Here is a 15499-nt window from a genome sequence, read left to right as displayed (position 1 = left end):
TGAATGCCTTACTTTTTGATTACAAATTTAATCTTGGCTTTATTTCTGAGAATCTTCTCCAATCTAGGAATGCCAAAAGTGGATGGTCTGCGGAATGGGACCCCTTCTGGTAGGCCTTCCACATAGAAGTCTTGCGGATAGGATTCAAACAGTGCAAACGGGACTTTGAACGGCTCTTTCATTCCCAGGGCTTCTCCTAAAGAACAAATTAGAGTCACAAAATTTGGTAAACAGTAATTTACAGATCGCATAATTGTATACCATAAACATAAAATTAAGAAGCACAGTTAATGGTCAATTTAGTCTGGACAAACTGCCATGCACTTCCTTGCAATTAACAATGCTGTCAAAATGAATACTTTAATTGGTACTAGCGATGATCAAAGAGATGCAAATACTTCAGAGTTTATCCAAATTTATGTAAAAGTTTATGCAAATATATGCAGCTTGAAATTGTTCCAATCAGTTTAAACCTGGGTTTGACTTGATTGGTCCAATTTCAAACTGCATATATTTGCATAAATATGTACATAAATTTGCAAAAACTCAAAAGTATTTTCATGTCTTTGATCATCCCTAAGTGGCACACAATTGTACCAATTATAGAGGACAATAATCACCACATGGAAAGGATGTCACTAGAGTAACATACATCCTTCACAATTCTTGTTTCTCAGAATTATCTTTAGTGATCACTTTTGGTGGCAATTTTGGAATGATGGCTGTACAGGCATGCTGCTCAGCAGTGTGATTCTGCTCTATGGAAAGTGTAGGAGGGCGGAAGTATGAATGACTAAGAGCTCTGGGAACATCCTTTGACAATCCACCAAGATGGATCACTCTGGCCAGGTGCTTTTTTCCAGTGGGAACTGCAGTGGGGAGACGAACACCACTGTAGTACAAAATCTAGAGAATCTAGACTTTAGAAAATCTCAAGGACAAATCTGGAAAGCCACAAAAATGTTCCAGTAAAACAATATTATGTACTACATACAACCTTACTACACTGTGCCATAGGAGGAGGACTGCTCCTAACTACTTATTCTTGAAATGTCCGTACATCAGGCGATTTTGGCGGCCGATCAACCAACCAATTTGATTACTATTATCAAATAGGCTGAAAATCGGTGCGACCAAGTGCAGGCCCAATCAACGATGCAACCAATTTTAGGCCGAAATTGGTTGCGTTAGTTGATTGCATCTGGTGCAAGATGGGCTGAAAATGGTTGCTCTGGTGTGTGGCAGTACGGCAGCCGACTTCGGAATGAGTGACAAAACGATGAAACCCCCACCGCTGCCACAATATATAAATGTGCCCCCCATGTGTGTGCATTATACATTACCAGTCCCATGTCAGCCTCCGTGCGGAGTCTGTAACCTCTGGGCGTCTCCATACATGCCACTTGCGCATAGCACGTTCGCTATGCGCCAGTGGCGTGTACGGAGAGCCGCCCAGAGGTTACAGACACCGCATTGAAGGCTGCCACAGGACAGGAAATGTATAAATGAACACACTGGGGGGGGAGGCACATTTATACATTGGTGGGCAGTGCGGGGCGGATGCTGCGGGCACAGCTGATTTCCTAAAGATTTCTTGCTGAAATCAGATGGAAATCGCCCTGCAGTATATGGGTAGCTTTGGCGAATCAGATTAGATTAGAGATAAATTTGTCTCTTTATCAAATCTGCCCGTAATCTCCAGATGTATGGGCGCCTTTAATTAAAAATCCTCCACCTCTTCTAGAATTCAAGAGTCCAATTACAAAATCCCCTCTAGATGGTACTTTACACCTACTAGACTTAGACAGATATACTGCAAGGCTGATCCCTTGTGCTGGGGATGTGGAAAGGAGTTGGGTACATTTATGCACATATTCTGGCATTGCCCTAGTATTGTGCCCTTCTGGCTGGCTTTACAGAAATACATTAAAATTCTTACGGATGGTGACTTTGTAAACAATCCTTCCTACTACCTGTTGCACAATACAAGAAAACCCATTAAAAAAATTCAGGAAATCGCTAAGCATCTTATCCAAGCTGCACACATACTTATTGCTCATCACTGGAAGTCAGCAATTGTAACTCCAACAGTCAATGGTTTGAGGAAATCAAGTTCATATGCCAAATGGAGAATCTGACACATGCTATATACGGCAGAGAGAAGGTGTGTAGCCAGACTTGTATACATTGGCATATGTTCTTGGAAACTGAGGACTACAAAGCAGCTGTGGCTTCCCCCTGACTGCTTTTGGTGGGATAGAGGGAGGGTAGATGCTCTTCTTGAGATTCAGTTTCCTTTAATCACCATACAGCCATTTTGTGGGTATGCAGGTATGGGGGGGGGGGGTTGATCTAAAAGCACCCTGAGGAGAAAAGCACACAGACAACAGGCGCTCTGATGGTGCAGTACGTCACAGAGAATAGAATACGTGAAATTATATAGTATATTGTCTTGTCACTTAACTGTCCCTCAGAGGGGCTCACAATCTAATCATAATAATAATAATACAGTACACACAACAGTACAATAAAATTCAAGTATCAGAGATGAGGGTGTGGTGCGTTAAAGGTATATTATCTGTTGTCTAATACACTAAGAGTCTGTGTGTAATGGATTGCGGAAATACCGCCGCGCGGTCTGACAGCGGGGCAGCTGTTTCCGCGTTCAGACCGGCGGTTTCCACACAGCAGCATGCGTCTGGTTTGTCTGAGCCCGGTAGTGCACACAGATGGAGAGCTACGTGCACGCGCGCGCGCTAGGAGGCAGGGCCTTTATGCCAATAGGAGAGGGATCAGCTGATCAGGACGATCAGCTGATCCCAGCGCAGTAGGTGAATGGCTGAGTGGGACTGGGCGGCGCTGAGGAGCGCTGCACTATATATATTTCTTGCCTGTCAGTTGCTGGTTGTCTGCCATTGCGAATACTAACGTGTGAGCACTCAGACCAGTCAGATCACACAGTGTGTTAGAACCAGGAGGACCTGGGAATGCACACTTAGCCAGATTACGTTTGTGTTATATGTTAGACCAGTTCCAGGGTGTTGTGACCACGGACCTCACACCCAAGCTTAGGGATACTGTGTCATTGATGTGTTATACTTTAGACCAGTTCCAGGGTGTTGTGACCACGGACCTCACACCCAAGCTTAGGGATACTGTGTCATTGATGTGTTCTACTTTAGACCAGTTCCAGGGTGTTGTGACCACGGACCTCACACCCAAGCTTAGGGATACTGTGTCATTTGATGTGTTATACTTTAGACCAGTTCCAGGGTGTTGTGACCACGGACCTCACACCTAAGCTTAGGGATACTGTGTCATTGCTGTGTTATACTTTAGACCAGTTCCAGAGTGTTGTGACCAAGAACCACACGCTCAAGCTTAAGGATACTGTGTCATTGCTGTGTTGTACTCTAGACTAGTTCCAGGGTGTCGAGAACAAGGAACTCACACCCCAGTCTAGGACTTTGTTATACTTATGTGTTATGACCATTTGCTCTGTCGACCTTTCTCTTGCTTTCTGATTCGGTACCTCTGCATATCTGCCTACCTGTTGCCAGACCCTGCCTGTACCCGGTTACCGAATCAGTCTCTCTCCCTCTGTACCTGATCTGCTCGTGTGTTGCCGACCTGGCCTGCCCAACCACTCTAGCTGTCACTCTCCCTGAGTGCTCAGTCTAACTGTACTAGCAGTAACACCATTGCACCAGGTGTCGGCTGCAACCAGGACTTCCGCTCCTCAGAGAGTCCTCTCTGCAGTACTACCAAGGGCTGTACCCCTTAGGAGTCCTCTGGCTGCAGTATAGTCTGATTCCCAGTATAGCAGGGAATCATTGTCTCCCAGGTTATCTCTATCCCCTCTCCTAGGAGATAGTTCACACACAGCCATAGGCCACCTGCTCCTCAGGTGTTCCATGCTCATAGTTTCTGCATCTCCCGCCCTACGGGAGATAGCCTACTGTTGCACCAAAACACTTACACATTACTAAATTACTAGGTGTCCACAGGTTAGTCATACTTGTATTATTGGTGATTCTGCAGATCATCAATAATCAGGTATACATTTGTATTCTTGGTGATACTGCAGATCACCAATAATCAGATTCTCTCTGTGTGCTGACACCGATCGTTACACTGTGTCTTTCATACCCATTTGGCCACAAATCTGCCATTCTGTTTAGTTCCCTTTCTACTTTCCTCTCTGTTTAGTTACTGATATACACAAACTTAAAGTGAACCTTAACTGAAAAAAAAAAATCTATAAGAGTTTCACTTACCTGGGGCTTTGACCAGTCCCCCGCAGCCGCCCTGTGCCCACAGTGTGCCGAAACCGATCCTTCGTTCCCCCGCCACGGCTTACTTTCGTTTCTGCCGACTGATTAGTCGCCGGTCCACTGTGCCTGCATGGCCCTTGCCATGCGTATCCTCGTACGCTGTCAAGTCAACAACTTCAATCTCCCTGCACTGCTGTCCATCCCAGACTCTCTCCTTTGGACACACTTAGGCATCATGTTTTTTGGACAAATTATAGTACAGTGGATGCTTGGTTTGCAAGTATAATTTGTTACAGAAACAGGTTTGTAATTCAAAGCAATTATATCAAAGTGAATTTCCCCATGAGGATTAATGGAAATATTTCATACAAAGTACAGTACTGTATAAAGTAAAAAGTCTAACAGAATCATTGCTATCTGTTGGCTCACCCAAACCTTTTTTTGTGTGTGTGGCTTTAACAAGGAACCTATACAATGACAGTTGCTTTTGCCCACTTTTGAGGATTTCATGGAAATGTGACATTGTACAGTCCCTACACTTAGATGAACCACTTTTTCCACCAGTACAGTATATCTACGTCATCTGTGGCATCCTCCAAGCCACGACGACGTAGATATAGCTTGGAGCCCTGCTGTGCACGATCGGGTGCGCTTCAGAGCGCACCCCCGGCACTATCAGCTGCATTACTAATTGGTGAAAGGGAACATGTTCCCCTGTAGCCAATTAGTGACACCCCGCGGCTGAACGATCACCGCTGTAGCCAACAGCGGTGATCCTTTACCTCTACCCCTCCGTGGCCAGATTGTTAAAAAAATGCCGCTGCTAGAATAGCTCATCTTACCTGGTTCCTACGATCATGCTGCAGCTCCAGCCTCCATTCACCGCTCTTCACGTAGCCCTGTGACGCTGTTGTTCGGTATCACAGGGCTTAGTGCATTGCAGTGAACGGAGGCTGGGGCTGCAGGATGATCACAGGAACCTGGTAAGGTGAGATATTCTCGTTGCAGGGGCATTTTTTTAACAATCTGGCCACGGAGGGGGATGGGTGTTAAGGGGGGGGGGCGCTAATCCTGGGGGCACATCTGCTATAATGGGAAGCGCTGATACCGGGGACACATTCTGGCTATAATTAGGGGAGCATTTGTGTATATATGTATGGGGGGTAGCAAATATGAAGACACATTTGGCTATACTGGGGGGGGGGGGCTGATATTGGGGGACACTTCTGGCTATACTGAAGGGGGCTGATACTGGGCGCAAATCTGGCTATCTATCCTTGGGGGGACAGGATACTGGTGGCATGTTTTTTACCTACTGCAGCACTTTTTATTTTTTACTAGAAATGAAAAAAAACAAAACAGAAATAATGCAATTTTTCAACTTTCTTCCTCTTTTTCTGTTTAAATGCATAGAAAATAAACATTTCTTGGGACAAAATGCCCCTCAATGAAAGTCAAGTTTGTCCTGGAAAAAATATCTAGATCATTTAGGTGTCGTGAGTAGAGAAAAAAGTTATGACTGTTTAAATAGGGACATAGCTAAAGCATCAAAACTCCCTGGTCCATAAGAGGAAAACAAGGTCTAGATGCGAAGTGGTTAAAGTACCATCGTGCAGCGCCAGAGAAGAACCATCGGCTCAGTTGTGATGACGTGACACATGCAAAAGACGTTGCTTGTATATCAAGACAACATTTAAAAAAAAATGTTTGCCTGTCTTGCAAAGAGCTCTTAAACCAAGTTACTCTCAATCCAAGGTTTTACTGTTTGTTATACACAGTAAATTTGCCTCCTTTTCCATGCTTACATCTAGATACCCTGGACTTGCACCCCATCCAGTTAGATATGTAAAATTATTCCATGTCCACAACTCTATAGGTAATCTGTATAACCTAGCTGGATTAAGTGTGGTTATCCTTCATTCCTGTATTTGATGTGGGAGTACCCCGAGCTCAAAACTTACTGGAGACAAGTGGTGAAATTTCTCCATGACAAAATGGGATACCCAGCAATGCTAACCTTTGTTATGTGTCTATTAGGAGTGATCTCCGAGGGTGGTCTCCACTCCAGCACTACAGCCTTTATGGCAGAGACACTTTTTTTCTACCAAGCAAGAAATAGCCTTGAGATGGTTGGCACCCTCTTCCACCACACTCTCAACAAGGCAGAAAAGAATTGTCTCCAGCCCACAAGACCACAGAAATAGGCATAAGTTATTTCACCTCACATGGGATAAATGGATGGACTAAAGTTATTGTGTGATTATCATTCATCTACTCATGTGGAAAGACAATTTCCTAAGGGGCTTTTATTGGTATATTTCTAATTGAATGCTGTGTTTTTGAGTTGCCTTACTTTAATGACTATATTATCCTCCCATTTGTGCATTTTTCTGGGAATACCCCGTTTGCTGAATTTTTAGATTGTGTATTGTATACTGATGGCCTTGTTGTATTGGTTCGGATTGTGTATTGACCGAATACACAAACTTTATTGGTTTAAAAAGTCAGTATACTGTGAGGCGATCCTGATCTCCCCCTTCCCTCTGTCATCACTCTTGTGGACCAGGCGTCCCACCCTGGACCACTCTCAGGCCATGTCAGTGATTTTGGAATCCATAGCTGGTTGGAGACCTTTATTTCATAGGTTAGGTCTTACTAAATTATTTTCCCTTGAAAAGTTAGTTTTTCTTAATAAAAGATTTTATCCCTGGATTGCACCTACTTTAGTTTCATGGTTGAACTGGGGTCTCCCTAAGGTAAAGGACCTATTGCAAGATGGTGCTCCCATTTCTTGGGATCAAGCTAGAATGAGGTTTGGTCTATGCCCCAGCAAATTTCTTCATTACAGCCAGTTGAGGCATTTTCTCTTGGTTTGCATTCACTCGGGTCTAGCCTTCAAGCCAGCTGCAGTTGTTTCGAAATTTCATTCCTATTCTCATAAGCCTGGTCTTATTTCTACAATATACATGGAGGTCTGGTACTTTACTTTAGAAGACATGACTCCGGCTATGCTGAAATGGCAGAATAGAGTCCAGTGCACTTGGACAACAGAAGAGTGGGATGATATATTTACAGGTTTGGCTAAATCTTTAATTAATTGCACTACTAAAGAGAGGGGTTATTGGATTTTTTATGATTAGTACAGGACCCCTTCTTTGTTGTGCAAGAGAGGTGTGTCCCCTTCAGACATTTGCTTCAGAGGATGTGGATTGAAGGCTGGCCAGGAACACTGTTCGTGGCAATGCTCAGTTGTCCGCCATCTCTGGGATGAATGTATTATTCTTACATCCAACATCCTTGAAGTTCAGATAGCACCAGACCTTTGGGTAGCCCTTTATCACAAACAAGCTCTTACCTTAGATAAATACCTAATTCAAATCTGTAATGTTACGGTGGCTGTTATAGCCAGGGAGTGGAAGTCCTCCTCATTAAGTATTGAGGCTGTGAAAAATAGACTTCAAGAACTTTACCTACTTGACATCCTCTTTCTTGCTGAACAAGAAAGAGGATTACTTCCTCAAAATGTGGTCTCTTTGGTCCGAATGGCGACTAGCGCACTAGAGTCATGGCTTCATCAATCATTCCCTAAGTATATGAACCTATTGTCCTCCCTTGCTGGTAGATCTTTTGGGGTGTCCCCCACCCCCTTTTTGCTCTGCTGACCTGGTGTAGTGTGTAGTTTTTTGTATCGAAGCCATATCAAAACAGATAGGCTTTTCAATGTACTCTCACAATGTACTCTGATTTATTGAGTTTTATCTCATGGCTGCATGTTAATATCTTGTACTTGGCAACTTGCCTAATCCCCATGCTCCCATCTAGTGACTGACTGAGCATTACCTGGTACTCATACTGTGCTGCATGATCTGGTCTTTCTTGTATTCCTGTATTGTCATATTGCTGTATGTCACCCCTAAATATTGTCTGTAACCTAAACTAATGTACTGCGTAATATGTTGGCACTTTATAAATTCAATAAATAAATAAAATAAATAAATAATTGTACTCTCTGCAATTCTGTATCATGATTTAATGTTCCAATAAACATTTGTTGAAAAAAAGAGTCAGTACACTGTATAAAATAGTTAAAGGAGCATTAACAATACATGTAACTCTTGGGTAAGTTGGCCAGTAGTCTAGAAAAGGCCAATGTGATACCCTGATAACCAAAAAAAAAAAAAAAAGAGAGAGAGAAAAGCTGTAGTGTCCCCTGTGCTTATCCACCATTTATGGTGATGTCTACAGATTTTCTGATTGGAAGAAGTGCCTCAAACAACATGGAGATTCCACAGACATCTGCAGATCAAGCATTCTAGTAGGAAAGGCAGAGTCAATCAACGTTGTCTGAGCATTAACACAGAAATCATAGAACAAGGTGTGTGGAGATGGGCGAATGAAAACAATGTAGTTACATGTACTCACCACATTTCTCATCAAATAATACTTCAACCTTTTGCTTCAAGTCTGTAATTTTAGCATTCCAGGCCTCTAAGGAAAACAAAATAAAATGACAATTGGCAGTATTGACTCTTATATACTGTCTATAAGTATCTCAGGAACAATAAAATATTTGCAATTATTTAAGCTAAACAGTACAGAAGTTAAAATAGGTCTTGTCTCATTGTCTGTACAAGATATCTGCTGTGGAATAATGTACTTGTTGCAGTAATTTTTTTTTACCTGTTCCCTGTATTTAGGAATGTTTTATAGCCACACAGTTTTATGTGCTCTAATTAGTCATCAGTGAACATTACATTACAATCTGATTGCAGAGAATCTGTGCTAGGGCACTGTCTGCATGGAGTTTGGATGTTCTCACCGTGTCTGCGTGGGTTTCTTTCAGCCACTCTGGTTTCCTCCCAATCCCCAAAACACACAGATAAGTTAATTGGCTTCCCCCTACAATGGACATATGATTATGGTAGGGATTAGATTGTGGGTCGCTCTGATGTACAGTTAGTGACAAGAAGACTATATATATATATATAGTATATATATATATATAAATACTAAATAGTAATAATAGTTCAATTTAGTTACAGGACTGTACATACAAGTAAATGTTTAAATTACTGCAGAGGATATAATATGCTTTATTACAGTAAAAATCACATTTACATAAAATGAAAGACACAGACTGTTAGGCACTCAGAGTGACAAAGTTCGATGGAAGTTGGCACTGGATGGCCGGAGAATCACATTCATGGATAGCAGAACATGGGTAAATTTTACATTACAAGTACATGTTCTCAAATTTCAAATGCTGTTTGTATTCATTTGTGGCACACAGGACCTTCAGTAACATTGGCCTGGGCTCAAGGACAACTGAAGAATACCAAGTACTAGCTGAAGACAAACCATCTCAGCATGTCCATCAAACATGCCAACTGCTATGTCCAAAACATATTGCTTAAAGTAATACATAAAGCAAACATGACAACTATGAAAATGTAGTTGGATTGCAAGAAAACATGAAAAGATTGTTCAGAATGAAGAAAAAAAAAAGTCCTCTCCAACTCTTTACATAAGTTTGGACTGCGAGTCATTTTCAGAGAAAACAAACTAACTTCAGTTGTGTGTATTTGATTCTAAAATATATGAAAGTCTAATGTTTATCAGTACATTACAGAAAATAATGAACTTTATCACAATATGCAAATTTTTTGAGAAGATCCTGTACATTGTTAAGCTGCCCATGTAGGCAGAATTATGTGGGACAAACAAAACACATGCTGAAATTACAGTACGTATTCAAAAAACATTGGTCTACGATTCAATTGGTAGAAAGAGATTGGAAAAAGTATTTAACCCCTATTGCTGAACATGGCCTCAAAGTACATGGGGGCAGCACAAGTGGTTGCTCAGTCTGTGGTCTTCAAAAAGTTTTTCTTTCCCCAGAGGTGGGGATATAATACAGTCTTTATTGAGAAATGAAACAAGGTGGATATATGATATGGGATCTCTTCAGCCAGCAGGTATGAATGAGGAGTTTACTTTCATTGTTTTTTTTTTAAGATAAACAATTTTGTGTTCGGGCAAGGCTTAGTGAGTAGGTCTTATCAGAGGTTTGTTAGTTTGTATATTGCACTAAGTGGGGGCCCCAGGTTGACTAAGGGAAGTGGATAGCGGGGGACCCTAGGATGAAGTGTACATACCCCCTTGTCACTACATGTGGTTGGCTAATTTGATGTGCATGCCCTTGGTCTGGCGATGGGTCCATGGTGAGTGGACCCCTGCTACAGCAAGTTTACAACACGTGTTTGACCTGGCTCACCTTCCTACTTTCTTGGGATATGATTCTAGTCATATATTTTATTCATTTATATATTATTCCTTACTTAATTGGCACTTGGAAGGTTTTTGTGAGTAAGCCCATTTTGGAAATCTTTATACTACTTGGTGTACTGTGTGAGGTGAATAAATGGTCCCTAAATTTATATATACATATATATAATATATGATGTACTAATATCCCTCGATCTATTCAACATGGAATGGTTAAGAGTCAGTTCGCTGGGCTACTTTGATCTGGATAACTCGCTTCATCATGTGGCCCTTGTCTTGTTTGTTTGCCTTGTCTGTGTTTAGACCCTGGTCTGCTATCACTGTGGTTTTTGGGGTTTTTTTTTTTTTTCGGTCGTTAGAAGACCTCATCTGATGGACCTTGAAATTGATCGATCCACTTATATGAGTAAGCCGTGCAATTGGACTATTTCTTTTGTCTTTCTGTCCCTTGATGGAAGACTTTATTGCATTGGACTCTGTTCCTCTCCATAATCCCTTATTTATCGTGTCAAAGGATCAAGTCAAGCGAAAGTTTGGGCAACCTTGTTAATCGTCATGTTTTCCTGTATAAATCGTTGGTTGTTATGATAGAAAATGTCAGTTAAATATATCATAAAGGAGACAAACACAGTGATATTTGAGATGTGAAATGAAGTTTATTGGATTTACAGAAAGTGTGCAATAATGGTTTAAACAAAATAAGGCAGGTGCATAAATTTGGGCACCACAAAAAAGAAATGAAATCAATATTTAGTTGATCCTCCTTTTGCAGAAGTTACAACCTCTAAACGCTTCCTGTAGGTTCCACTGAGAGTCTGGATTCTGGTTGAAGGCATTTTGGACCATTCCTCTTTATAAAACATCTCTAGGTCATTCAGGTTTGATGGCTTCCGAGCATGGTCAGCTCTCTTTAACTCACACCACAGATTTTCAATTATATTCAGGTCTGGGGACTGAGATGGTCATTCCAGAACGTTGTACTTGTTCCTCTGCGTGAATGCCTTAGTTGATTTTGAGCAGTATTTAGGGTCATTGTCTTGTTGAAAGTTCCAGCCCTGGCGCAGCTTCAGCTTTGACACCGATTCCTGGACATTAGTCTCCAGAATCTGCTGATACTGAGTGGAATCCATGCATCCCTCAACTTTGACAAGATTCCCAGTCCCTGCACTGGTCACACAGCCCCACAGCATGATGGAACCACCACAATATTTTACTGTAGGTAGCAGGCATTTTTTCTTCGGAATGCTGTGTTGATTTTCCTCCATGCATAACGCCCCTTGTTATGCCCAAATAACTCAATTTTAGTTTCATCAGTCCACAGTACCTGTCCAAATGTCCTTTATCATACCTCAAGCAGCTCTGTTTGTGCTGTGGGCGGAGAAAAGGCTTCCTCTGCATCACTCTCGCATACAGCATCTCCTTCTGTAAAGTGTGACAAATGGTTGAACGATGCACAGTGACTCCATCTGCAGCAAGATGATGTTGTAGGTCTTTGGTGCTGGTCTGTGGGTTGACTCTGACTGTTCTCACCATTTCTTCGCTTCGGTTTATCCAAGATTTTTCTTGGTCTGCCACTTTGAGCCTTAACTTGAACTGAGCCTTTGGTGTTCCATTTCCTCATTATGTTCCTAACTGTGCAAACAGACAGCTGAAATCTCTGAGACAGCTTTCTGTATCCTTCCCCTAAACCATGACGGTGAACAATCGTTGTTTTCAGGTAATTTGAGAGTTGTTTTGAGACCCTCATGTTGCTACTCTTCAGAGAAAATTAAAAAAGGAGGGGAACTTTACAATTGACCCCCTTAAATAATCTCTCATAATTGGATTCACCTGTGTATGTAGGTCAGGGGTCACTGAGCTTACCAAGCCAATTTGAGTTCCAATAATTAGTTCTAAAGGTTTTGGAATCAATAAAATGACGACAGTGCCCAGATTTATGCACATGCTTAATTTTATTTAAACAATTATTGTGCACTTCCTGTAAATCCCAAAAACTTAATTCCACTTCTCAAACATCACTGTGTGTGTCTCCAGTATGATATATTTAACTGACATTTTTTATCGTAACAACCAACGATTTAAACAGGAAAATTATAACGATTAACAACGTTGCCCAAACTTTCGCATCCCACTGTCGATGTGCTGTGTCACATTATATTATATATTGGCGATATGTGTGAGTTCTTCTGTGTATATTTAGCGATTTCCTCCCCTATTCTATTTTCTCCCTTTTTCCAATATTCCTTTTCTTTATTCTTTAAGTTTCACTCATGGTATTCTTTTAATATCTCACATTTCCGCGGCCCGTAGATCACGCATCATGTTTAATACAAACATTTGCGAGCATTCAAAATAGCCAATTGCTAAATGCAGCAATCCTTTTTGGCCAAATTAGGCACCGTAGGTCCGGGAGTAGCAAGGCGCGTCTGAGTTGCGCTAGCATGGCTACGCTACGTCATGCCCCTCATTTCTTTGCGCAGTTGTCACTTCTATTTATACCAGGCAAGATACTTTGCAGCCCTGAGGAATCCAACAGTGTTTGGTGAATCACAAAAGCCGATGGCAGGGGGACACGGCGACACATCCATTACCTGGTAGGACTCTTCTGTCCCCTGTGGACACTGGTCTCATGCACTCTTCACTACTCTTTATCCTTATTGGTCCTTATTTCACATGCTCTATTGATCAGGGTGCTGCTTTCACGGTTCACACTGAGCACCCTTGCTATTTTCTCTCCTCTACTCTTGGGCTCATTCTTTTATTTCCTACTTTGGTGAATCTTCCATTACTATGACATTCTGTGGGATGTCGTTTACCTATAATACTTAAACATTGGCAATGTTTGCACAGGTTTATTTGCCACTTTGCACAGCTTTGACATGCAATAATACTTGAATGTGATTTGTCACTATATTTTTATATTCTAAATTGTTTATACTGTATATCAGCATTCCACTTTATCACATTGTCCTCCAGAATTATATAAATTGTGGATTTACTATTACTTTTATTGAACATATAGGCATCATTCCTTATTGGGAAGCCCCTCCTCACCAATTTGATGTTTTTAGTTTTATCTGGAGTTGTTGAATAAAATCTATATCAGTTATAATATTATCCTGTGTGGTGCGGTACTTTGAGGTTTATGCTTTTGTTTGAGAGGTGGCTGTGACACAAGACAACTCATTGAGTGTTCCTGGTCCCAGTCATCTTTGAACCGGATCTTCTTCCTGCTTTCCACTGTCACCCAACAATGACTAACGGTGAATCCTCAGCGCCACCAGCCCACAGCGTCTGAACAATATACTTGTAATTAGGTAGTTGCCCTTCCAATCAAGGATGCTCCCATTACTGCACAGTAGTGCACCCAGAAAAGGTGGAAATCAATAAAAATGCAGGTCAAGATTACAAACAAAGGCTTTCTGGGAGTGAGAATAATATTTTCTAACTATAAGTTTGGTCTGAACTTTGTGCTCAGGGTTCTAATTTAATATCTTGACTTGCTGGGGCAGCACATTTCAGATGAACATCGAAGAGAGAAACGAAGAAAGGGTATTCCTGGGACAAGATCAGGAGAATATTTCTGTCCACGAGTCATGGTCACTCCGAATATTCAACATCCAGTCACACAGTACACTTGTACCATCATAAGAAGGCAGCTCTGCTAAAGGCAATATAGACTTTTCATTCATTTACAGGTAAAAATCTGTAGGAATTAATGTTTTGTGTTTAGTGTTACGTTAATAGAAAATAGGCTTCTAAGTTTACATACTGTATAATGGTTATTATGACAAGCTATGTATTCTAAAACTAATCCCATCCATTAATTATTGGCCAATAAAAATAAAAGTTAATAAACCTAAGGAAAGAATATTGAAATAGGCTTATGCTATGTTGTACTACAAGCCAACTACTCGAATCAATAAAACATTAGCATTAATTCTTACCAAATGAGAATTCTTTTGCTCGCTGTTTGCAAGTCACCGTGGCACCATTAGTTTGTGGGGAAGGACTCAAAGCATTTGTCTGTTCTGTGTAAAATAAGGAAAATATCACAGTTTTAACAAAAACAAATCATGGAAGGTTTAATTTTTATTTAGGTATAAGACACTGCAGTTTACTTGCAGCTGAATACAGTATATGGCCTCAACCGACAACTGAGAGCTCAGATTCAAATCACCCTGTTTAATGCAGGCCTGAACTCAGAACTTCCTCTCTGCTCTAAAATATACGCAACAGCATAATAACCTTTAAACAAAAACATTTCTTTGTTACAGCTGATACAAATCCTAAAATAAATCTGCACTGTTTCTACTTTCTGATTCATAGAAACTGACATATTGTTAACATCCTGTGCTTTCAAATGAGTTTATCTGCCATCTCTGCCAAGGCAGTCATGTGACATGGGAGAAATCCAATTACAACTTGTGATTAGACACACATGAGGGGGAATTAAACAGGCTAAACTCTGAATACACGCAGAGTGCATTTCTCTATGTTTACCTTCTGTCCTGTGCAAGAGGTCCACATTAAGCATTCGGACAGCCCCACTAGGGCCTCCTAAATGACCCAGATGGGACAGGGGCCAGGAAACATTCATGAGCGTAAAGTGAACCCAAAGTGAGAGTGATATGGAAGCTGTCAAATTTATTTCCTTTTAAAAAATACCAGTTGCCTGGTAGTGCTGTTGGTCTTCTGGCATCAGTAATACTGGACTGGCTCATCCAGTCAGACTTGAGTGAGAGCACTTGATCAGCATACTTGTTAAAAGTCTATGGATAAAAGAATTAAAGCCATAGGATCGGGGGAGAGCCAGGCAACCTGAATTGTTTAAAAGGAAAAAAAATATGCTGGGACTCTGATCTATATACCGGTCTAGTGTTCCATGCTGCATAGCTGAGCAGTGTGGCAGCAGAGCTGGAGGACCTGAGATGAACAAA

At 41.3% G+C, this 15499-nt stretch overlaps 1 protein-coding gene across 3 annotated transcripts in view; it reads right to left on the bottom strand.

Annotated features, from left to right (window-relative positions):
• The window catches only part of GTF2I (general transcription factor IIi), a 138727-nt gene that overhangs the window by 32500 nt on the left and 90728 nt on the right, over positions 1-15499 (bottom strand). For all 3 annotated transcript variants that reach the window (XM_068268535.1, XM_068268537.1, XM_068268536.1), the window contains exons 22-24: positions 14507-14590; positions 8697-8762; positions 13-196 (exon numbers count right to left, since the gene is read on the bottom strand). In XM_068268535.1, coding sequence (XP_068124636.1) covers positions 13-196; positions 8697-8762; positions 14507-14590 — 334 coding nt within the window. The remainder of the gene's footprint in view (positions 1-12; positions 197-8696; positions 8763-14506; positions 14591-15499) is intronic.

Source organism: Hyperolius riggenbachi, chromosome 2 (assembly GCF_040937935.1).
Source record: "Hyperolius riggenbachi isolate aHypRig1 chromosome 2, aHypRig1.pri, whole genome shotgun sequence".
NCBI lineage: Eukaryota > Metazoa > Chordata > Amphibia > Anura > Hyperoliidae > Hyperolius > Hyperolius riggenbachi.
Note: the sequence above shows the minus strand (reverse complement) of the source record. Positions and strands in the feature narration are given on the sequence as shown.